We start from the raw sequence: 23,869 nt of genomic DNA on the forward strand, positions 1-23,869 counted from the left end.
CTTCTTCGTCACGGGGAGTTTTGTTTTATAGGATACGGGCAAGCATCAAGTTGATTAGTCATTCTTACGGCGCCATTTGGGTTTATTTGGGAGTGACGAGAAGGGAGGATTTGCACAGTCCAGGAGCTCCTCTTCACCTGTTTTTGTCCTTCCTGTTTTCATCCTCTTAGTCCTATTAGGTCTACCCCTGGGTAGCAGACCACACTTCTGATTATGGAACGGGCGATGTGGGGACAGGTATTGATCGCCATGATGGAGGCGGCGAGACAGGTGCTGAGGAATTCCCAGCAAGGACATGCACACGGTCATGGATAATCAGAAATATCATTTGTCCAAAAAACAACAGAAATCGTTATACGTTCACTTAACCATGCCTCGTGGAATCTTATTCTATCTGTCTATGCAGCTCCGATGTTCCATGTAGGTATCATAAAGGGGTATCATGCCAGTCTCCCATAACCAAAAACGCCAATTTTTAGTCCCATAGTTGAAGTTCCCAGCCCTACTTGTCGTTTATCATCATGTCAGTCCGAATCGTAGTTGACCAACAAGCTGCTCGAGCTAGCCTGTGTGGGCGCCTTGGCCGGCGGCTCCAGCTCATCCTGACCTTCGCGCTTGCGCTTCACGCCTGGCAGCCTCGCTGATCCCCTGGCGTCGACTGCTTTGCTGCCGTTCAAGAATGGGTCTCGTACAGCCCTCGTATTGCCCATGACTTGCGAGACAAATCCATCCTTCCTCTTAGCCGCCTCTCTCTCCGCCTTTGTCACACCCTTCTTCTTCGCCTCCAGACCAGCTGGCCTCTTGCTTTCGACTCCAAACAGCGGCTTCGCAAGCGCATCCCCACCGTCCGCGCCCTCCGCAGGCATAAAGTCCACCACGGCCGCCCGCCGCGCATCCTCCTCGCTCGCAGGTAGCAGGTCGATCCCTAGGCCCATCCGCCCCCGCAGATCCTCCGCGGCGGCAGCGTCCCTCTCCCGCTCCCTGCGGCCCGCGCGGAACGCCCTCCGTAGGCGCTGGTTCTGCGCGTACGGGTCGTCCCACTGACGGGCCGACGCCTCCAGCAGCCCGTCGATGCGCTCGCCCGCCGCGCGCAGCTGCTCGCGGTCGTCGATGGTGCGCTCCAGCTTGGCGAAGGCGTCCCTGCGCAAGGCCTCGCGCTCGGCGTCCGTTAGGATGGGCGCGACGCCGCCGTCGCGGTGGGCCGTGTCAGACCCCGGGCCGTGGTCGCGCTTCTTGCCGCCCGAGACGACCTCGTACGCCGTGTTCTTGGGGTCGGTGCGCATGACGATCTCGCCGCCGCAGTCGGTGTGGCGCAGGCGGAAGCGCCATATCGGGGTCGAGTGGTAGGCGCCGTCGCGGGACTTGTCGGCGTTGAAGCGCACGCCCTGGGGGATGAGGGTCGGGCGTGGGCAGTGGGCGCACCAGACGGCGAAGGGCATCTCGAAGCGGACTGTCTGGGAGCCTCGGGCGTTGGTAGTGCCGGGGGCGCGGCGGCGGTGGAGGGCGTTGCCGCTGAGCTTGGTGCCCTCGATGTCCGGGGGGACATAGCGCCCCATGTTAAAGCCCTGCATGGTGGGCGATGAGATTGGAGGGTTGTGATGCGGTGAGCGCGGTGTCGATGGTAGATGCAAGTTGGAAGTTCGAGGTGGTGGAGCTAGGCTACCGCGTTGAGGACCACGACCCCCGCGATGGTCAGTTGGGCATCTAGGTACAGGCTCCAAGCCGGGTTGAAAAAGTCTACCTGAATCCGTTGTAATTTTTAAAGGCGTACTATTTGGGATAACTAGAAATAGAATCATTAGTTAGGTAGCATTTTTAACGCTGTACGCGAGATGACACATTGTCTCCTCGTGGGCGGACTTCCGCCCACTATAAGAGGTCATATCCGCAGTAGGATCTCTAGACCGAGTGTGATGACGAACAGTAACCTGCCAATGATCTAGACCACTGGGGGCACCAGCTAAATATCTAATTATTTAAAGGAACCTCGCTCACTATTTAATCTGTAGTATTCATCCATAGCTTCCCCCAGCCTAGCACTCTATTGTGATACTCTCCATCCGTGACTCCCCAACATGACCGTCATCAACATCGACATCGTCTCCGACTTTGTCTGCGTCGTAAAGCTCCTACATTTCTTTTATCCTGTATACATCCCCAAGCTGACCAACACCAGTGGTGCTACATCTCTAAACGCAACCTCGAGGCAGCCATGGCCCTCTACAACAAAACTTACCCCAACGCCCGCACGGACGACTCCTTCGCCCTCACTTACCGCCCCTACTTCCTCAACCACGCCGGCGGCCACATCTCCTTCGGCTCCTCCCTCCCCAAGTCCCAGGTCGCCGAGAGGAAGCTAGGCCACCTCTCCCAGGACCAGCGCGACGCCCTACAGGCGAGGATGGAGCGCAACGGGCGCGGCGTGGGCATCATGTTCCGGTGGGGCGGGAACATAGGCCCTACGCAGGACGCGCACCGCCTGGCGTACGTGAGCAGGAGGAAGGGCGGGGGCGTGCAGTCGGTGTTGGTGGAGGGTCTGCTGGCGGCGTATCATGAGCAGGAGAGGGACATTGCCAAGAGGGAGACGTTGCGGGAGATTGCCCTGGCGGCGGGGATGACGGGGGATGAGGTGGATGAGGCCTTCTCCTCAGAGGAGGTTGCTCGTTACGTGGACGAGGAGCAGGAAAAGTACCGTCGGGTGGCCGAGGGGAAGGGAGTCCCGCTGTATATCATCCAGGGCGAGCATCGCATCGACGGGGCGCAGGATGCCTCCGAGTTCTTCGACGTCTTCATCAAGGTCAAGGAGGCTGACACGGTAGTATAAGGAATCCCAGTTATATGTACAGAGCCGGCGGAATTCGAGCGCTTATTCTACAACATAGGCAAATAAAGATCCTCTAACACGTTTAGAGGCCCAACTCCCCGCCCACAACTTCCAAGACCTCACCAAGCAGCCTCAGCACGTCGGAATCCTGGCTAACGCCGAGCGCCTTGACAATTAGCGGGTACAGACGAAGCAAGTGCTTCTTGTTCTCGCTCTCCACCCCGCCCAATGCTGGGATTGCGTCGCTCTCGCAGTTCAGCGCTACCAGCTTCTGTAGCATCCACAAGAGCTCCTTACGCTGGCTTAGGGGTTGAGGCATCTTGCCTCGTAGGGGCTGGTCAGTAATGTATGCCCTCAGGGTTAGGCCACATCGGAGGATAAGGAAAGGTGCAGCGGTGGAGGCTATGCGAGTCCGGAGAGGCGCTGTCGACTGCCGCTCGCTTGCCTCGTCTATCGACACAAGAGCGAAGAGCTCGTCCAGGGCAACGTAGGCCATCTGTGTCCGTTTCGTCGGCGGAATGGGTACCGTCCTCCCGGCACCCTTTGTATAGAGGGCCGACAGCCCAGCGCCTTGGGTGCCGGAAATGATGCCCTCATCCGCTGGCGAAGGGGAGTGGATGATGGATGTTTTGAAAAGGCTTTCGCCGTACGACTTGCGAGCCTTGTCTTGGACATTTTCCGCTCCGAGAGAGGGGATGATGAGCTCTCGCAGCGCCCGGAAGGAAGAAACGTCAAAAGACTCATCGTCACCGAACGAAGTGTCTGCTGGGGCATTTTCACAGTCAGCACCAAGGATCCCATCGGCGATGGCGGCAATCGTCAACCAAACGCGCTGGGAGGTTGAAGTAGGTATCTCGAGTTTATCGAGCTGAGACAAGGTCGGCTTTAGAATGGCAAGAGCCGTGGTTGTTGCTAGCCTCCAGGGCTGCGTGGATTTGGTGACAATATCGAAATCGTACTTCAACGCTATGGGTTTGCAGAGAGCTGCTAAGGCGTTGGAGAAGGCACCGCTGGTGTAAATATCCTTGTCTGTTGCATGCTTCAGGACCAGAGCCTCTACCGCCTGCATGCTTGCCTTGGACATGGCGACATACGTTCGCTTCGGGTTGGGCCTAGCCAAGGCAACCCCCTGCTCAAAGGCCAGCGTGATAAATTCGGAGATCTGCTTGATAATGGCGGCTGGAACGCCGTCCACATCTGTTCGAAGCATCTGGATAGCTCCCAGAACATGGGTCTGTAGCTGCGTTGCCTGCTCGACATCGGAAGCGTAGCTGCTAACCGACGCCTCTTCGACTACGTTTCTCAGTAACCCTAGTATCTTTCGGACTCGTTCCACGCCCAAGTCAGTCTCAATTAGCCTGTACACCTCGCGAAGTGCTTCGACATAGGCGATGAGGCAGGCTTGATTATCGCCCTTCTTATCCTTTGAGGAAATCGAGACAGGCACTCCGCGGGACCACAACTCCCACGCTGGCTCTATCGCCTCTTTCTTGAGGGTTGGTCCACCTTGGTGGCTAGTTTGCGAGAGAATGTGCGCTAGAGATTTGAAGGCGGCTGTGTTGATCTCGAGAACCCCAAAGTCGAGCAGGATCGTCAGATGCCCAAGCAAGTCGCACCATAGCTGTTTGAAGGACGCGTGCTGGGTGAGGACGTCGAGGTAATTGGCCAAGAGGTTTGAAATACCGTTAAGAATGACTACAGCAGTCCCGTTCCAGTCGTTGCGGTCGCTATCATCAACTCCCTCACCCTGCGCCGCCTTGAGCTCCTCCTCGAGCGCGGTAAGGAGTTTGAAGACGACCGACTTGATACATATTGACCACGCCTCGGGGCTGAGCCTGTCGCCGTAGGCATCAAATATGCGGAGAAGCGTTTGGATGGCGCTGTTACGCAGCTCTAGCCTATCATCTGAGGCTACTGTGGTGAGTCGCAAGAGTAGAAGCATCCATAGAGCAGGAACTGAGCCCTTGTGACTGCGGTCCGCGGCCTTCTTAGCCAGATCTGATGCTTCCGTCTCTTGCATGAGGTCGGCTGTAATCTCGAGAGATTCATTTTTCCCAGACAAAAAGTCTGAGAGGATCCAGAAAAAAGTCACAGTCTAGATTGCCATTAGCTGATATTACTTGGGCTTAGTCCAAGGGCCGATCTTACCGTTAACGCAATATTCAAGTCGTCATCTTGCGATGAGAACTTGTAGAGAGTATCAACGAGGATGAGGAAGCAAGAGTTGGGTAGCGACGCTAGGAAGTCGGACGCGACTAGCTGGAGCGAGTTAAAGGAGGCCCTGACGAGCTTGGATGACCGTGTTTCTATGATTGTGGGATCAGTTGCGGCGCGGGGACGATCTCCAGGCCCATATTCTTTCATGATAAAGACGCTTCCAATAATATCAAAAGCAATCTCCCATCCACCAATGAGGCTCTCACCGCACTCCTCTAGGATTCCCTTCAAGCCGTCAAGGATGATCCGGTGAATCTCGACGCCAGTCGCGTGGCTTGCGACAGAAACCTGCCGGTCATTGTCCCGCAACGGCTCCAATGCACCATTGAGTGCTCCGAGCATGCGTAGCTGTATTGGAGCCCGGGTTTCAGGGGGCAGAGATGAGGCCATATTGGCCGCTTCAAGCATTAAACGAGTGAGAATTTCGGCAGCTCTTGTTCGAACAGTCGACCCGTTGATCATGGTATCCGAGACCTTGATGAGTTCATCGGTAACCAGGGTCCAGCCAGATTCTTCAGGCGAGTATCTTAGAAGCCTTTCCATATTGATCGAGGCAACGTCCCCAAGTTTGGCGAGTGCAAATTGATCCTCTTGAACCGAGCCCGTGGAGATTTGATTTGAGAAGCTCGAGACCCGGCGATGCTGCCCGCCGGGAGTTTGAAGGCTCTGCGACTTCTCCGTCGACGTAGCCTGTTGCTGTTTTCCCGTATCCCCCTTGTCACCCAACTTTCGTTCGAGCAACTGGCAAATCGCATTGACAACATCAAGGAAAGACTGGTTGGGGAAGTCGATGGTGCTCTCCATGAGCCTGGAAGCAGCCGTCTCGACAGCACGGACTTCGTTACCAAAGTTGGCCGTCAGCGAAGCTGCATCCTCGCTGCCTTGTTCCTGGCCACGTGAAAAGGATGGGTTTCTCCCAGGGGCCTTGAAGCTCGAGAACAGAACCAAGTCCGCTTGCTGCAGCGTCCCTAGTATGATTCCCCACGCCTGGGCGAGTGTTGGTCCGAGAGCAATGCCTAGATTGAGTAGAGCTCGAAGGCATAGTAGGTTTCGCGTGCTTAGTGTTGCTGCCTGGGTATCAACCGAGGACTGTCTTGGCTTCTCTACAGGGCTTGTGAGATTTTCGGTACTCAACAGGCCTCTGGCATTGCCAAGAAGGCTGGCTGGTACCTCAATTGCAGAGCTGGGAGTCGCTGGGCGATACTGGCCGGCATTCAGGCAAGCCGTGAAGACATTTGGTGGCACTGCTGCTTTGCCCAGTGTTGTGAGAAATGCATCCCGTGGCGTCGACAGCTGCAGCATGCCAGCCACATGGGCAAACCTCTGAAATGCTCGAACCAACCCATGATAGTATTCAGAGTCAAGAGCAGCGTAGAGAAATGTCGAGCAGGTAGCTAGGATAGCGGGCCAGCACTCTTCGACTATATCGGCGCAAATTTTGACCTCGGTGAACATGGGATGGTCCTCCATAGCGAGAGGATTGACTGGTACCGGGTTCTTCTTAAATGACGATGACCGATCCCTCCTCTCGATCGTCGGCTGTCCCTCTGATTCAAACTGGGATGGCGCCGGTGAGTCGCGACCGCTCTCGTTTTTGGCTGCTCTTTTCCGGCTGCGCCCCTCGGCAGCGACAGTGAGTGGGAGAACAAACTTGGCAAGGCCGTCAGACAAAGATGAGATACAAGCCAAGATGAGACTATATGTGTAAGACTCGGGGATGGTCGGAGGCTCCGTCTTATCCAGCTGGTCGATGCAAGGCACGCGTATAGTACTCCATTGAGTGCTGATCCCCGTGTTGGAAGCTTCAGACCCAGCAGAGCTGTTGATAATGCCAGCAACGCCGCTTGCTTCGAGCATAGCCTGGTCTTGGGCGATGTTTAGAGGACTTTGTGAAGAAGAAATTGGCATGGTGGACTGGTTTCCAAGACCAATTACAGCAGGCTTCTCAGTGCTCAATCGGACAAAGGTTGCAGTCAAAGTCTTGAGTATGTCCTTCTTCCCCTTCTTTGCATCATAGAGTGCGAAGATACGTCGCAGCAATGCATGCTCTGAGAACACACCCCGGAATAGTTCCATACAAAGTGCTCTTTTCCATAGCGTCGTGTCGTGATCCAAAAGTTGGGTCAGAACTTCGAGTGCCTCTTCACACTCATCCGGCAGCAGATTAATGTGCCGGCGGAACATAGTGTAGAGGATACGGACAAGCCTAACTGCCGTAGCAAATGATGGCCTACCCTTGAGAGCACTTGTGATGAGCGGCATTGCCCTAGTGCGCAAGACATGGACCTGTTCAGGGTGGCTCGCGAAGACGGAGGCATGGTTGGTGATGACGGATTCGATCAGTTCTAGTCCAAACGTCTGGGGAAGACCGGAGAACCGGAGGAACTCGGGTCTTTGATTTTCTGTGAGGAGACATAAGTCGTTGAATATCTGGCAGGTTAGCAGTGGCAACACTCTTCACAAATTTCAGGCAACGCACTCTGTAGGCATCCAGCGCAGCGGCACGAAGCTCGACCTCTCCATCAGCCGTTGGGGCAACACCAGCTACTGACGCATCCGTCCCGCTCTCTAATTTCATTAGCATGTATCCGTTAGAGACATGGAGGAGACATACTGTCTTCTGCGATGACTTTATCGAACACAGAAACGACGAGTTGTTGCAGTGTTGCGGCGGACGTGTTGTTGACAATGGCGTTCTTGCTACTCTGCAGGGTGAAGCAAATGTTGAGTGCATTGACCAAGAGGTCTCCTCTGAGATCGACAGAATAGTTTTGCAACAGTGACGGTAGGGCTTGGAGGATCTTGAGCTGGACGTCGAGGCCCGCCGACGATGCTTGCATGAGCGCCTCGAGTACCTGGTTGAGGCGGGAGCGCGGCAGGGCGCGGGCGACGATAAGGCGCTGCAAGCAGACGATGGCGATGGCGGTGAACTTTGCATTCTTGGTGCCACAGGCGATGATAAAGGGATTCACAAAGTTGACCTTTTGTGAGAGCTCTGGAGGCTATTGTTAGGTGATGCTCGCGCAGACGGGGTTCATGGCGTACCCTCAGGGGCACCCTGCTCAGAGGAGTTTCTCAAGTTCTTGAGTTCCTCGAGGGACTTCTCAGCCGCCTGGAGTGGCAGTCAGCTCTTGTTTCATGATGTACCGCGATGGGGGCCTCACCAGGCGGAGGTCATTGTGCTTCCGCTTGCTCTCATGGATGAGATTGGCCAGCTCCGTGGCCAGCAATTGCGTCGTCATAACGGGCAGCCAAAGGCGTCGCAGTGGCCATCAGCGCGCATACGGTCCCTGCTATCGCTCTTTTCGCTCCATGCAGTTCCTCAGCCAAGGTATTGTGAAAGCAAAGGGAGCCCTGGTCCTCCGGAAGTATCGCTTTAGCCTGTCTTGAAGTTACCACGCTGACGAGGTCGCTGCCTGCCCGTGAAACTGTCCTGTATCTGAACCCCCCTGTAAGAGGCCCGGGCTCTACCGCGCTGACAACAAAAATCGGCAGAATCCCACACCGCCTTAGCGCGTGTTAGGAGGAATGGCACCACTTGCACCAGGCACGAATGGGATGAATGGACTGCAGCCTATGGACGTCATCACTTGGGCAGATGCAACTATATATAACTCTGCGTTATCTAGCCCTTATGTGAGCCAGGGCAGGCATCCTTAACTGAGCATTGGAAAATTCACGTGTCCAACCGTCTTTACACGCGCCATGTTGAAAGAACCGTTGGCAAGACCAGAATTGAGTTCGCATCCTGTAATCCAAGGCGATAAGCGGCTTTGAAGTGGCCAGTGCCCAGGGAACCCCGCTGTGCCGCCACCGTCAATCCAAGAGCAGGCAGGTCTCGAAATTTCGCCGCCCAACCAACATGGCTGCATTCAACACCATATTGTCATAAGAACCGCCCTACTCCCGACTCTAGATCCCGCAACATCGGTCACCTTCTGACTTCCTGAATTTCTTCACGAATCACCGCAGCCGCTGCCACAAACACCTACGAAGCTTCCGATACATCCGAGTCATTGCCGTGGTGCTGCGGTCTGTCCTTCGCTGCACACGACACTCTCACCGCCTGGTCCCAATCCTGGACCCAGCATCAACCATGGTCCCCGATACATTGTAGCCCGATATCTAAAGCGACCCCTATCATGTCGAGTTATCCGCGCTTTCCTCCTCGCCTCGCATCCTCTCCGTCTTCGACCTCCTCACTTAGCGATGCCCTCGCCCCTCGCAAACGCAAACTGCACCTCCTAGTTGCCGCCGCCGGCCCCCGCGACACCTCTTGGGCCCAGGCACTCGTGATCCGTCTCTCCAAGAATACGCAGATCGAGACCCGGGCCATTGTTGATGATGTCGTACCACGCCTCACCCAGACCATCATTGTCATGCAGAATCAGAGCCTCGCCCCTGGCCAGATAGACCACGCCGACGATGTCGAGTTCTACAGACAGCAGGCGTACGAGCTGGTGCAGTGGACCGACCTCATGGTCTGTGTGCCTCTCGATGCAGATGGGATAGCCAAGATGCTAGCGGGCATCGCGGATACCTTCCTTGGCGAGGTTCTGAGGGGCTGGGATACGTCCAAGAGCATTGTCCTGGTGCCTGGTATGAGCACCCACATGTGGGCGAACCCCATGACCAAGCGCCAACTCAGCAAGATCCACCGGAAGTGGAACTGGATTCGAATCATATCGCCCATCACGTGGCACTACGAGGGCACGCCGAATCCTAAGCGAGTACCTAACTGGAATGGCTTCATCGAGGTGCTGGCAATCATCAAGAACCAGGCAGATCTGCTTGGACTTGGTCGCGATGTCGAGATCGCCACTAGCATGTCGATAGTCTCAGACAGCGATGTCAAAGTCCAGTCCAAGCTACCGCCCGAGATATGGACCATCATCCTCGACTACTCTGGCGACTGGGAGCTGGCTAAGGCGCTGGGCATGTACACCAATCTTCCCATGCCGCCGCATTGGACCCTGCACCCGAGGGATCCCACCAACGAACTACAAGTCTACGAACACGAACTAGAATGGACAGTCTTGACGTGTGATGCCGCCGCGATATGCAAAAAACTGTCCCAGTCGCCCCCGAGTTTCCACGACATCCCAGTCCAGGTCGTGCGGCTGGTGATCCGATTTGCCCTGATCGATGTCCTGTCGTACCTCGAGGCCAACCGACCAGATCTCTTCAAGGCCTTTGACGGCACTACCCTGCCGACTCAAGCCTCAGCCTACTACCCCCGAACGGATGTCCTCGACTACTGGAAGCACAGCCGCTGGTTCCGCGAAAAGCACATGTACGACTCCGAGGCTGTCGACAGGGCCTCTAAGAACGGCCATGTGCGCATATTGGACTGGTGGTGGCGCCGCTCTGGCTTCCCGCTACGCTACACCGAGTCGGCACTCGAGCAGGCGAGCGCCAACGGCCATCTCCTCGTCCTCGAGTGGTGGCGCGATGCTGCCGCCCAAGACGACAATGTCGTCCTCCGTCCTGGCCGCTCCCTCCTGTGGGCAACACAGTACGGCCAAGCCGATGTGCTCCGGTGGTGGGATGCGTCAGGCATCCCCGTGGCACACGGCGATGGCGTGGCCAAGATGGCGAGCCGCTGGGGCCAGGTTGAGGTGCTGGAGACGTGGCGCCGGCTCAAGGGCGACAGCAAGCTCGTATTTGATGGGGAGGTGCTTATCTCGCCGACTGTTCACCAGCACGTCGAGGTGCTGGAGTGGTGGCGACGGTTCGCCCACGGCGAGCTGGAGGGCATGGAGGGCCGCAAGCAGCCCGTCGAGTTCCGGACGTGCAATATTGAGGAGGCTCTGGAGGATAGCATCGGTGACCAGAGCCGTGTGCGCAAGTGGTGGGCGCAGAACGGGCTCAATTTGGGCCTCAGGAATGAGGATTGGCTCAAGATGAGATACCTGTGAAGTCTCTCCGTTTGCTATATTTCTAGCAATACCAAGCGGGGAGCGACGCGGTCGTGATCCCACGGGGAAATTATACTGCCTGGGAAATCTTGGATCCGGAGTTTCATTATATCACGGGGATGGGCAAAAGTAAGGAACTGGTCAGGTTGGAGTTGGTGTTGTTTTGGACAAATTGATGACTCTCACGTGGAATGATACAGAAGTGCAAACTTAATTGATTACTAGTACAATTTGATTTTCCGAACCCATGTGATTAGCTCCGTCGATCTCCGGCTGCGAGATGGGGGGACAGTCGAATAGACGCCTCATGCCGGGGTAGACAGTAAGGCAGAAGTCCCAATCTGCAGGCCTGTCATGGGTCGTTGTTCGCTAATCAAACGTCATCGTGGAGATACGGAGGACGCCGATTATAATATCGTTCCAATCCCGCGTAATATCGGCGACATCTTCGTTTAACGACACAACGGTGAGCGAACGCAGCACCTATCTCCGATACCATGATGATACCATCCTCTATCGGCAGGAATCTAGTAGTGTCTGTGTTCTGTAAGAAGCCACCCAGGCCTAATAATGGATGGTGCGTCTCGTCTTCTGAGACCGCCTCGTGGAGTCATGGGTGTTTGTCTCCGATCGTTGTGAGACACGACGTGACGACTGGTCACTGTGCCAGTACTTCGTACGGCGAAACTAACAAACACCAGGTTCAGAACATGCTCGTAATCGTGGTAGGCAGGTAGGCAGGCACTCCTACACGCAGACACTGTACGTACACAGGTATGATCCATCTGTGGTGTCCCGGACAGCTCGGTTCTGACGCCTCATGGGCTGCAGACTATTGGCAACCTACGACAGAGGCGGAGGGCCATGTGGGGAGCGGTCTATCACGTTCAATGTTTGTATACGAGAAGGCTCCGAACTAGCATCAGTGCCTAGAGGCCATTACGAAGTAAAAACAACAGCTCTTATCAAAATGTAAATCAAATTGATGGCTACGGCCTTTACCGTTCAAAGGCGAATAAGCAAATGTATCCGTACATCTTCACCGCTCGTAGTATAGAATCTGGAACGATAGTTCTGGTGGAGCATCGCCCTGCGGCTGACGATCTGGTGTCTCAAAGGCGCCAAGCAATTAATAGCAAACCAAGGAGTCGAGGTGGCCAGCCGACGGGGAGATGCAGGAGCAGACGTGGGTAAGGGAAGAGATTCGGGAAACTGCAACGGGTTGGAGGTTGCCCTATGTGGTGCAGCCAAAGGGCAATCGGGCGCTGGAGAGGAAGGAGGCCAGGCAACGCTTGCACTTCTACGAGTAGGCTGTTGCAGCGCTGGATGGATCTGATGATATGGAATGACAGCGCGCTCGGCAGCCCCGCGCCCACTGTCAGGGACTCATCACTTCAGGGGCCCTGGACACTAGGGCCCAGGGGGTAGTCCACTGCCTGCGTTTACGGAGTACGTGGAAGAAGAACCATGAGACTGCCTCGCCCATCATCCGTGATGATCCATGCAACTCATCCATTTTGCCCTTCTGCAGCCATCCGTGTGTGTGGATGCCATCGCAGTTGCATTGACCTCCCCTTGCACACTGGGAGATGAGCGTAACAGCACTGCAGGACCAATTCATCCACCACCAGTAGCACGGGAGAACAAACAATTTCACAGATGCAGGTCCCCAGGAGGTCGCCAGGGACGAGGTCGCCGTTCACTTCGACTGTAAGATATAACAATTGACAATACACACCATCTTGCGGACCCCTGACCGAGCTTTGTTAGTCAATGGCGCCAGTTCGCTCACAGCGCTTTTCCTGTTCCACGCTAATACTATGTGGGCGCAGCACGATTCGCATGGCGGGTCGGTCCCATGATTCCATGTCGTTCCATTCAGCTTCTTCGGTGAGTCGTCATGCTACGGCGAACTGTCCCAGGTCAAGCTCACGATGCAGTCGACTTGATGAGCCCGGTGTGCCCTGGATTCATGAAAATGGTACCATGTACTTCGTAGGTCTCCTAGGTTCTCCGGTGCTGCATGCTGCCGACAAATGTACTAATCTGAAATAGTACCCCCCATCCTACCATGGCTAGCAAGCCTCCACTTGGTTGGGATCGACGTCTAGCATGAGAGCTGCTAAGTGCTAATAAGGGTCATCGCAGATTGATAATTTACCCAGCCCCAGACGCCCTCATGGACAACGTGCTCGTTAATTAGCACTGTGGGCCCGCTCGCTAGGTAGGTGTAGCTGGAGGCTCACAGCAAGGGCCTTCCCTCCTCGTGTGCTCTGCGCTCATGGCGCCGACTGATCAGTCTAACATTCTTTTTCCTCTTCACAATCAATATTCAGCAACTCCAACTGATACTTCGAAAACGCCTTCGCATTGGGCATTGGGTGCGCGCCACACCGGCGATCTCGAATTACGTCGCTGCGTGCCCCCATAGAACGGAATACTACCGGCGATAGACCTCCACGTGGGAGCGACGACCGTGCGACACCAGAGGTCTCGCATTTCGACGATCGGCCACACTACAGACCCGTCCCAGCGATTGCTCGTTCTCGCCAACCCGCAAAGTCTTAGGATCCGTTGAAAGACAAAGAGAACTCTTTTATAACCTGTGCTGCTACATGTCGCCTCTTACCCGAATCGACGTCGTCGCAAGGTAGCAAGCGAGCCTCTGTACCTCGCTGTCGGCCACCAGCGACAATGCCCAAGTTCACATTCCCCATCCCCGGCCGCAGCAAGAAGCAGCCGCCCCCCGTCGTACCATCTGAGCCCAGGAGCAAGGCTCAAAGGGTCCTTGGGTCTACCCACTTCGCCGCCGAAACACCAAGGGCCTGGGATAATGGCTCCAACTCGGGCATCAGCGTGTCCGTATCCGAGAGCACAGCGCCTACCACCAATAGCTCCAGCAGAGGCTATGTGCATGGGCAGAGGGGAGAAATGGAATGGGCCGATGAGTCCGGGGTCTCGCCTCGCAATTTGAGGTCCAATGGATCAGATGAAGTTCGTTCTGAACGTAGGAGCATCCTACGCGAGAAGGCCTCGACGTCGACGATCAAGTCATGGTACGACAAGACCAGGCACCCGCTCTCTGTCACGCAGCAAACTTCCGCTTCGGCCATAGCCAAGGGACCACCACCCAAAGCTCAGCGGCTGTTAGACATGGGGAACGCCCACTCCGCCCCCGCCCCCGTACCTGTACCAGCTACCAAGAGCAAGAAGAAGCCCACCAAGCTCGACCTCTCTCAGACTAAGCAAGGCACTCGAAGCAATGACAACGATTGGGATGGGCCTATGCTCGGCAACGATTACGTGGTACGCTCGCCATCTATAGTATCACCAGTGTCTACGGCCAGCGGGAAACGCCCACGACGAAAGATTCAAAAACGCCCTACGCACGAGAGCTTAAGGCGCCAGGGCATAGACGACGGAGGCTGGCAGCCTGAGACGAGCGGAAATCAAAGCGCAAATTCCGGCAACAGGCTAGACGAGCTGCCTAGCTTATACAAACACTACGAGCAGATGTCATTTGCACAGGTGATGAACGACGATGACGAAATGGTCAAGGAAGCCCCCAGAACGGAAAGTGACATTCGGAAACCGGGAGTAAGGCTTTCGAATGTCCGCGAAGAGACAGCTTCCTCAGTCGATTACGACTCGCACCCGAAACGACAAGTGGTTGACCGGAGCTCTGGCCGCAGTAGCCATCCCACAGTAGCCAGTCCCTCTTCTCGCAGCAGCTACTCGACCCAAAAGAGCCACACTACCCATCTTAGCCACCCAGGTCAAACGAGCATGCCTCACGTCTTCCATCCACCATTACCAACCAAACTCGAACCCCAGTCGCCGGTAGACTACGCCACAAGCATCTCTAGCCGCCATACTCGGACGTCGAAAGCGTCAAAGCGAACCGAAAAGAGCATTCAAGCGGCGGATCTCCAGGAGAAAAGCGTTCTAATGCTGTCCTCGGACTCCGAGGAGGAGGAGGAGGACGTCGGTGACGCGTACACAGAGACGTCTTCGAGGAAATCTGTATCCACCGCATCAGCCCACAGGCGTCCATCCCTGACAGCCACGAACGCTCCTCCTATCCCTGACGCCACCAACCTCCAGGCCCCAATTCCTAGCGACGCTGAGATCCAACGCAGCCGTCAATCCAACCTCGCGCCCAAGCACATGAGCTCCGCGCCAGCCGGGTTTCTGACCATACCAAGCCGCTTCTCCAGCCAGACGACATCACCGTCCATGTCCCCGTCGCAGTCGCCGTCCTCGTCTTTAGCCAACATTCAAGAGGGCTCCCAGCTAGACCAAGGGCTCCAGCTCTCAGCATCCCCATCAGATGTTTCGCTCTCAACGACAAACTCATCCGCGAGCACCGCTATGACATGGCAGGGCCGGGAGGGCTACGGCGTCCAGGAGGCACGCGCAGTGGCCATGTTCTCAGCCCAGGGTCCCCGCCCTCACCTGGAACAAGATAGCGCGGACTCGGACCTCGAGTATGATGAGCCAGCTTTAGTTGTGCGCCGAGAATCAAGCATCCCCGCGCCGTTGAACGCGGCGGAGCCGACGCCACCTGTGAGCCCCCGTGCTGGAGACTCGCATATGCACTCTCCCGGATCACGCAACAGTGTCCATGAACACATCATGGGGCTGACCCGCCGCGAGCAAATGCTCATCGAAGCTTTGCGTGAGAAACGAGGGACGATGCGCAAGAATAGGGCTCCCAAGCCAGAGGAGGAGGACTCATCTCAGTTGCAGCCGCAGCCAACACGGAAGGGCCATAGGTCTAACCCGTCCGATGTCACCATAACGGAATCAACGTTCAACTTCGGTTTCCCTGCTCCTCCTACGAACAAGGACATAGGTCCAAAGAGTACTCGGCGAGACTCGTCGAGATCTCCATCAATGATTGACCTCCCTATTCCGGGTGCCAAAGGTGATGATGCTGAAGGGGGCCGTTTGCCGGCGCGCACTGCTGATGGAACCGTCTTTGTACTATCGCCGCCCCCCTCATCTCACCACAAATCCCCAAAGAGCGCACCTAGGAAGTTGAGCGGCCCTGAGCAGACTGGTCTGGGGTCTAGGAGGAGCCATGCCCCGCCACCTCTTCATCCTGCCACCTCTCCAGCCCCTAGCCTCTCTCAGATTCTCCAGCAACAAACAACCACGGACTCTGAGAAGCCCTCGCCGCCGCGGGGCACTAACTCGAGGGACTCCCTCCCTATGCCCAAGTCGAACGGGCCGGTCAACTACCAGCAGCATTCCAACTTGGAGAGGCACGAGAGTAAATCTAGGAGGGATATTAGACTGCCAGCCCGAGACAACCGATACCAAAACTGGTGCATCATGGAAGATGAGCCATCGCCGCTACCACCGCCGCCAGGACACCAGCAGAGGCGTTCCAACAGTGATGAGGACGCGGGCATTCCTCGGCCAGACAGCCCCATCTCGATCTCGCCCATTGCGAATGCTTTCCCCTCCGTGCCAGGCAAACGCAAGAACCAAAGTGCGCGGTTGAGTGCATTTGGGCCGCCCCAAGGATTCGCAGAGTTCCAGTGGCTAGGAGATGACGACTAAAGCACATATCCACGACGACAAACATTTTTTATCTAAGCAGTTTCCTACCAAGTTTCAGGATCTAAGTTGCGATCTCTCTCTGGACTAGTCACCACTTTTTTTTCCCTTTTTTCTTTTTGGCTTGCCAACCTCGGCTGGCGCAAGCACCTAGATATACTATTGTTTTACGACCATAAACGACCGACTGTAACATATATTAATAATACGCTGGGAGACGTTGGGACAAGCAGGGAGGGGATATAAGGAGCCTGGGGGTATTTGTATTTGCGACTCTCCGCACCCACCTGAGCAACCGCTCCCATTTACGACGGTTTTCTTTGTTGTTTTCTACACCGGCGTTGGCAGTTTTGGATGTGTATGGGTACTTTGGGAGCTTATTATGCTTGCAGGCCCAGGCGAGGGAAAGGGACGCGCAGACCTGGCGAGCAGCGCATGGGCGTCACCCATTATTAGAAGTCTGTCGCTAATGCGGTTGAATAGATGGATAGGGTGTCGTGATTTCACTGTCATCAGCTCCGAGTGTGCTTACTCCCACCCCTGAGCGTGTATGATTTGTCTTGATCCTCCCATGTATCCTCCCTCTATCACCCTTCCCCAACCATTCATCTGTCCTCTTGCCCCATCTTGCATAGTCTATGAGTAGGTCGAACCCTCCGGGGGCTGTGGGAGCTTCTTGTTAGCCGGGGCAGCCATGTACCTGCCTTCCTGTCAGCAAAGTCTCAAATACGCTATTTTGGGGAGGTCGGGGCTCTAGATCGTACCTCCGTAGTTCAATAAGGACCGTCTCCATAGTGTTTTCGCGCTTCCACTGGGCGAGGCAGGGCAGCATGCTGGGGTCGACGAGGCCGTTGCGGGGGTTGACGGCGGGGAGGTTGACTTGGCTGACGAACTGAATGGTCGGGGGCTCGTCGGGGTAATTCGCGCCGCAGTGCATCTTGACACTATAGATACGGTTCTCGTGGACGGACTAGGAGTGGCATATCAGCGCGCTGCCAAACTTTGGGGGCTAGGCATAGGGCGACGTACGTGGGGAGGGCCCAGAATAGTGCCGTTCCAGTTGCTCATGAGCAGGTCCTCTCCATCCTCGAGGCCGTAGCTACAGGCCTCTGCGCCGAGACCCTTCTCACCCTTCTCGAGCTCCTCGAGGAGGCGGAAGTTGCGGGGCACTTTGGCAGCCATGGTTACGTCGTATTTCTCGTTTTATGGGACGATCTCGGGACGATTTTGGGTCGCTGATCAAGGAATCTAGGCCAAAAAAAAAAAAGCAGAGGAAAAGGTCGCCGACGCGGGAGATGTCAAAGAGCGACTGGATGAGGCCGGCGGGGATGGAAAGTCGGGCGTTTGTCTCACGAGAAGCCGGGTGGGATTGGAGTCTAGGGTGGATCGCGGGGCATCAACAGCTCCCCACCGAAGCCCGCCAAACCCGCGATTGATTCAGGTGTAGGACTTATGTGCAAACTGGAAGTGACGTGCATGCTTGGAGCGGATAAATTTCGGCTAGCCGGCCAACCTCACCTCCCTCCATGCGATGCCGACAAAGCAAAGCTCTGCCTGCCCATCGTCATTCCCTCCCCCCCGAGCTTCGCCCTGCCGACTTCCCTGTCCTCCGTCACAACCGAACAACGAGGTCCAGATCTCTTACGCGGTGCCGGATGGCGGAGGGAGCTTGAACACTACCGCATATATCCACAATGGCGTCCCAATTGACCCGCGCAGCCCTCCGGGCACCTCTCCGTCCACAGCTTCGCCATACCGCTCCCCAGCTGAGCTTCCTCCTTTCCGCCCCCTCCACGCGCCTCTTTACCGCATCCACCAACAATGCCCTCGCATCCGGCTCCTCTTCCGACGGGGGCTTCTCCCCTTCGGGACCCCTGCCCACTTACTTCCAGAAACCCCGGCTGCCGGCTAACACGATTGTGCGCTTCGTGCCCCAGCAGACGGCGTGGATCGTCGAGCGCATGGGCAAGTTCAACCGGATCCTCGACCCCGGCCTTGCCATTCTTGCGCCGTTCATCGACCGCATCGCCTACGTGAAAAGCCTCAAGGAAGTAGCCATTGAGATCCCCAAGCAGAGCGCCATCACCGCCGACAACGTCACCCTCGAGCTGGACGGCGTGCTGTACACGCGTGTCTTTGATGCCTACAAGGCGAGGTACGCCCCCACTCCCCACCATTTTCGGGAACATATCCTAACTTGAGTAGCTACGGTGTCGAAGATGCCGAGTATGCCATCTCCCAGCTCGCCCAGACCACAATGCGCTCCGAGATCGGCCAGCTCACTCTCGACCACGTCCTCAAGGAGCGCGCCGCGCTCAACACCAACATCACCGCCGCCATCAATGACGCCGCCGAGGCCTGGGGCGTTACCTGCCTGCGTTACGAAATCCGCGACATTCACGCGCCTGCTGCCGTCGTTGAGGCCATGCACCGTCAGGTCACTGCCGAGCGCTCCAAGCGTGCCGAGATCCTCGACTCGGAGGGTCAGCGCCAGAGCGCCATCAACATTGCGGAGGGTAAGAAGCAGAGCGTCATCCTCGCGTCCGAGGCGCTGAGGGCCGAGCGCATCAACACGGCCGACGGTGAGGCCGAGGCCATCCTGCTGCGCGCCCGCGCCACCGCCCAGGGTATCGATGCCGTCGCCCGCAGCATCACAAGCGGCAAGGCGGGCGCCCAGAGCGCCATCAGCCTTAGCGTAGCCGAGAAGTATGTCGACGCCTTTGGCAAGCTTGCTAAGGAGGGCACCGCTGTGGTTGTCCCCGGCAACGTCGGCGACATTGGCGGCATGATTGCCTCGGGCCTGAGCGTCTACGGCAAGGTCAGCGAAGCTCAGGCCAGGGCTCTGGCCAAGAAAGCCGTGGACCCAAGCCACGAGGATGCGCACGAGGGTGAGCCGCAGGAGCAGTCAAACGAGGCTCGGAAACGGCAGATGAAGGAGACGATGATTGAGGGCTTTAATCAGACAGCCGGAGACAGGTGATGAATCCTAGAGGAAATAGGAAAGGGGTAAAAGAAGATACAACATACCAGTGGAGGACAAAAAAACAAGCATCGGGCGTTTTACGCGAGCTGTATCATAACGGTAGCATCCCATCTCGTTTCACCGGGGAGTACACAACTATGTCGGAACGAGGGCTGAGTTCGCGCATAGTATGTAACCTAATGTACCAATAACGATAAATTGGTTTCTTTTGTCAAAGAATAAAGACGTTGATAGCAAAGCGCCAGACAGGAAACAATTCCCGGTCTGGGACATTAACGTTCATAGAAAACCGTGAGCACCATGCTTCTTCCATCTGTGGCCTATCCTAAAATGACTTTGAAGAAGAAGCCAATATCGAACTTCACCATGAGTTTTAGTTTGCCGATTTTGAAGCAAACTACCTAATACATGTTTATAGATACGAATCAGTCGCGCATTACTTTGCTCACCTGATAAACGCTCATACCACTTGCACGCCATGTCTACATCCTGTCAGGAGCGTCGAGATATAACCACACCCTAAATGAGACCACTACGTACATTAATCATTAGACAAAGTCCTCCGTAACGCAAGATTCTTCAGATCTTGAACTTGGTCTCGATTTTTGTTCCCACAATTTCCTCGCACGCAAAAACCGCCGTCAGCCCTTCACCCTTGCCTGCTTCCAACTTGACATGCATCAGTTTCCCACCTTTCAGTCTCTTGACGCTCCCTCTCCAAAACCAGACCAGGCGCCCATCATCACCCTCGATGACAAACGTCACCCACGGAATTTTCTGCCTCCAAGTTGGAACCTCCTCGTTTCCATAGCCTAGAGTTATTTTGATCTCCCACCCAAGGCCGCCAGCCCCTTTCTCCCCCCCGTTCGAGCCGGCCCTGTCGTTTCCGTCAAGAACCTCAATATCCATCTTCAAGAGCGGGAAACCGGATACTCTGCGCAGCATATTTTGCCCAAAGGGCGGGTTGCGCCTGAGAACCCTCTCTATGTGGTAAAACGGCATGGCCGAGAGGCGCCTTATGTTCTTGACGCCTGCCTGCGAGAGCTTCTCTAGGCTGGCAGGCCCGATACCCTCGATCTGGATCAACTCGCGATCGGACCCCTCCCAGACACCTGCGTTGATGCTCCGCAAGAGGTCCAGGCCGACGCTAACGCCCCGACCGTCGCCCCTCTCGCCGATAATGTCGATGATGCATCGCAGCACCTGCCCAAGCGTCCTGTAGATTACGGGGCTTTCCATTTGGAGCGTCGCCCGCGTTTTGGCGGAGAGCTTGTTGGGCCATCCGGTCGGGAGGAGGTCCGCCTGGACGAGCAGGAAGACCTTGTGGTTCCACGTGGTTTGCGGTGTTGGTTTGTTGCGATATGGGATGGCCGTGTTGTTGTTGACCTCGTGGAAGAACCTGGTCTGGTCTGGATCCATAGTGCAGGACATGAACTCGTCGGCAGTACAGGCGAGGCGCAGGATGTTTTCGCGGGACGGGTGCCTGTCGATGGTGAGAAGCTTCGTGAAGGTCGTTAGTGCGAGCTGGTAGCGGCGCTGGAGGGGACTAGATTCGTTTTGAATGGGGTTTGGGAGCTTTGGCATATAATGGTCGTGGGCCTCTTTAGATGCCCGGAGTTGGGCAGGAGACGATGGCATGGTGCTGCTGTCAGATTTTGGCTAACGGCTCTGCGTGGACAAGGAACGGAGTTCTTTGTACGATGGGGCATACGCAAGGGAGATTAGTAGACGCGGATTAAGTTGAGACGGAAGAAACGAGAAGGAATACTAGCTTCAATGAGTGGCTGTTGGAGAAGGGGCTCAGTGATATTGGATTCAACATCGTGCCTTCCCTCAATGGTGTACCGCTGCCTGCATACAGCTCCTGCCACATATAATTCTGCACCTACCTTGGGACTGTAAACCATGACATCATGGAATGAGTATTTTGGGAATTGCGCCTTCTCTGCTGTTGTCCTCATATTTCTAAGCATGGCTGATATTGAATCTGTGAGTCACTGGAAGCCCATATAAGCGACCTAATATGTGATAAAAGGGGGAAGCACAGGTCTTCACAAGGCTTTCATATTTACAGACGCTCAAAGGTGACGTGACTGCTAGATGTATATAAACCATGAAGAAGACAGGTTCTGTCCAGCAACGACGTAGCTACCATGGCATTCTCTCACCAATTCTCATCCCTCTCACCCCCACGAACAATACAATCTGGAACCGTATTTCTCGATGAACAAACACCCCGCCTTACTCCCAGGAGAGGGTGGCACCAGCGCCGGAGAGAACCGAGTCGAGGCTGCCGCTTCCAGCGAGCTCGTAGGTGTAAGGCAGGTCGCCGCCGGAGATGGTTCCCTCCTCGACATCATACGAGGCACCACCGAGGTCGACGTCGTTGACGACAATGTAGCCGGTCTCGTCCGAGTCGCGGAAGATGATGGGGTTCTCGGTGTCGGAGAAGGCGCTGGACTCGAGGAGCACCTGGGCACCCAGGCGGGTGTTGATGGCGGAGTCGATGATGCCCTCGTACTGGCTGTTGTAGATGTGGGCGGTGCCGAAGCGCACGCTGGGGCCGCGCGAGTTGATGTTGGACCAGCGGTTGTTGGCGTAGGTGACGGTCAGGTGGCCCGTATCCTCGTCGGCGTTGGAGTCGGAGTGGCCGACCAGGGAGGCCTTCCAGTGGTCGTGGATGAGCGAGTTGGAGAGGGTGATCCAGTCGGCGCCGTGGGTGACGTCGAAGAGGCCGTCATAATCGTCCTTGCCGACGCTGAGGTCGCCCGACAGGTCGACGTGGTCAACCCAGACATTGGTGGACCCGTCGATGCCAACGGCGTCGCCATTGTCGGCGTCGACCTTGGAGATGACCAGGTTGCGGATGATGACGTTGGACACCCGGCGCACGTAGATGCCAATGTTCTCGAGCGAGGCACCGCCCGAGGCGCCGACAATGGTGGTGTCAGATGAGGGGCGGACCTTTCCGGGGCCAGTCAAGGCACCGTCGACGACAACAACAGTAGCACCATCGGCCTCGGCAGCCTCGCTGAAGGAGGCGAAGTCGCTGACGGTAGTGGTGGTTCCGCCAGCGCCGCCTGTCGTGCCGCCGTTGGAGGAGGCAAAGCCGATGTTGCAGGCCTCAGTGATGGCAGCGCGCTTCTCGATGGTGCGCTTGTCCTCCTTCTCAATGGTAGGGGTCGGGCTGGCAGCGGCAAAGCCGGCCATGGCGGCGACGTGGGAGAACTTCATGGTGAATAATTAGAAGATGAAGGCGGAGCCGGTCCGGAGTTGTTTTCGGTATAGAAATAAACTTGGGGTATAGGTGAGAGAGGGTAAGGCGAGATGGAGTTGCAAGAGCCTGTCTTGGGAGTGATGATGGGTCGTTTGGTTCCAGGACGACGTTATGGCTGATCTTTATACTTGATATCGCAACCTCAACTCAAGCGGCTACGCCGCGTTCGGGACCCCTAGAATGCCGATGGCGGTTCGGCTGTTGCTGCCGGTGGCACTCGGTCCAAGGCAGACGAGATCAAACGCGAGGATTGACGGAGTTGATAGTCGCACGAATGGGATGATTCCGGGGCTGGCAAGTTTCCTAGTTTTGGTGCGCGTCTCGAAACGTCTTGAAACGGTTGCAGTAGTCTAGGGGTCAAACGTTAGCTGTTGAAGGCTCGAAGCAGGATATGGCGACAGCATCAATACGGGAATACTAGTCAGCGACGACTGGTCTCCATGTGGTAGGCCTTATCCATGCACTTGACCAAGGATAAAATAAATACAGTGAATCCCATCAATGAGAGCCCGATGATGTTCGATTCGCGATGGCTTTGGGGTATGATGTTCATGGCTGGGAGGCTGGATTCGGTAAACGGAGCAGTCAAGAACATGCCCAAAGAGGCAATTTCCAGCCGCGAGTGCCCCATGGGTATATGTGTATCCTGTGGGGTGCAAAACTAATATAGTTGAGGTTTCATCGCTCCGGACGTTTCAGTCGGCTGCGTCTGGGATTGTCGTTGGCGGAAAATCATGACGTCTTGACTTGTGTGTGTCTGCCGCCAAACCTGTGACCGAAACCATCTCCAAACATCACGGCAGCCTGTACCGGCTGACCTCATAGAGCGTCTCGGCGGAAATGAGGCTCATCTACGAGCGCATCTGGCCGACATTAAAGCGATCCGCCATGTGCGCAATCCACCCAGCGTGGCTGGACATTTATCCGTCCAGTAGATGTTGTCTGTAGGCAATGGCAGATGCAGAGAACAAATCCTCCGGATCCAATGGACACCACTGTGGCTTCCCATATTATGTTGACCTAGGTACCCCGCGATGATCGGCATGCTGGTTCGATATTGGGGGCGAATGCCGCATAGCCGGCTC

The 23,869-nt window shown here is 56.0% G+C and overlaps 9 protein-coding genes across 9 annotated transcripts; 4 read left to right on the forward strand and 5 right to left on the reverse strand.

The window, feature by feature from the left end:
* Positions 1-524: 524 nt before the first annotated feature.
* On the reverse strand, positions 525-1,571 carry saf4 (CWC16 protein; the record flags this gene model as incomplete). Its single annotated transcript, XM_083196252.1, has 1 exon — positions 525-1,571. The coding sequence occupies one exon, from the start codon at positions 1,569-1,571 to the stop codon at positions 525-527; it is 1,047 nt and encodes a 348-aa protein (XP_083047460.1).
* Positions 1,572-2,075: 504 nt separating this feature from the next.
* On the forward strand, positions 2,076-2,824 carry ACO1O0_006875 (DsbA family oxidoreductase; the record flags this gene model as incomplete). The annotated part of the gene is made up of 2 exons (XM_083196253.1): positions 2,076-2,120; positions 2,177-2,824. The coding sequence occupies 2 exons, from the start codon at positions 2,076-2,078 to the stop codon at positions 2,822-2,824; spliced, it is 693 nt and encodes a 230-aa protein (XP_083047461.1).
* An 82-nt stretch (positions 2,825-2,906) lies between these two features.
* MON2 (FtsJ-like methyltransferase-domain-containing protein) lies at positions 2,907-8,283 on the reverse strand (the record flags this gene model as incomplete). Its single annotated transcript, XM_083196254.1, has 6 exons — positions 2,907-4,919; positions 4,973-7,471; positions 7,521-7,609; positions 7,656-8,036; positions 8,087-8,153; positions 8,206-8,283. 6 exons carry the CDS (start codon positions 8,281-8,283, stop codon positions 2,907-2,909), a joined length of 5,127 nt encoding a protein of 1,708 aa, XP_083047462.1.
* A 900-nt stretch (positions 8,284-9,183) lies between these two features.
* Positions 9,184-10,959, forward strand: ACO1O0_006877 (uncharacterized protein; the record flags this gene model as incomplete). The annotated part of the gene is made up of 1 exon (XM_083196255.1): positions 9,184-10,959. One exon carries the CDS (start codon positions 9,184-9,186, stop codon positions 10,957-10,959), a length of 1,776 nt encoding a protein of 591 aa, XP_083047463.1.
* Positions 10,960-13,653: 2,694 nt separating this feature from the next.
* Positions 13,654-16,527, forward strand: ACO1O0_006878 (uncharacterized protein; the record flags this gene model as incomplete). The annotated part of the gene is made up of 1 exon (XM_083196256.1): positions 13,654-16,527. The coding sequence occupies one exon, from the start codon at positions 13,654-13,656 to the stop codon at positions 16,525-16,527; it is 2,874 nt and encodes a 957-aa protein (XP_083047464.1).
* Positions 16,528-17,160: 633 nt separating this feature from the next.
* MMS2 (E2 ubiquitin-conjugating protein MMS2) lies at positions 17,161-17,706 on the reverse strand (the record flags this gene model as incomplete). The annotated part of the gene is made up of 3 exons (XM_083196257.1): positions 17,161-17,224; positions 17,289-17,494; positions 17,554-17,706. 3 exons carry the CDS (start codon positions 17,704-17,706, stop codon positions 17,161-17,163), a joined length of 423 nt encoding a protein of 140 aa, XP_083047465.1.
* A 512-nt stretch (positions 17,707-18,218) lies between these two features.
* On the forward strand, positions 18,219-19,504 carry SLP2 (SPFH domain-containing protein; the record flags this gene model as incomplete). The annotated part of the gene is made up of 2 exons (XM_083196258.1): positions 18,219-18,679; positions 18,730-19,504. The coding sequence occupies 2 exons, from the start codon at positions 18,219-18,221 to the stop codon at positions 19,502-19,504; spliced, it is 1,236 nt and encodes a 411-aa protein (XP_083047466.1).
* A 582-nt stretch (positions 19,505-20,086) lies between these two features.
* ACO1O0_006881 (Sec63 Brl domain-containing protein) lies at positions 20,087-21,145 on the reverse strand (the record flags this gene model as incomplete). The annotated part of the gene is made up of 1 exon (XM_083196259.1): positions 20,087-21,145. The coding sequence occupies one exon, from the start codon at positions 21,143-21,145 to the stop codon at positions 20,087-20,089; it is 1,059 nt and encodes a 352-aa protein (XP_083047467.1).
* A 603-nt stretch (positions 21,146-21,748) lies between these two features.
* On the reverse strand, positions 21,749-22,741 carry ACO1O0_006882 (pectin lyase fold/virulence factor; the record flags this gene model as incomplete). The annotated part of the gene is made up of 1 exon (XM_083196260.1): positions 21,749-22,741. One exon carries the CDS (start codon positions 22,739-22,741, stop codon positions 21,749-21,751), a length of 993 nt encoding a protein of 330 aa, XP_083047468.1.
* Positions 22,742-23,869: the final 1,128 nt, after the last annotated feature.

This window comes from Amphichorda felina (assembly GCF_050947745.1).
Source record: "Amphichorda felina strain 45539 chromosome Unknown scaffold_7, whole genome shotgun sequence".
In the NCBI taxonomy this organism is placed as follows: Eukaryota; Fungi; Ascomycota; class Sordariomycetes; order Hypocreales; family Bionectriaceae; genus Amphichorda; species Amphichorda felina.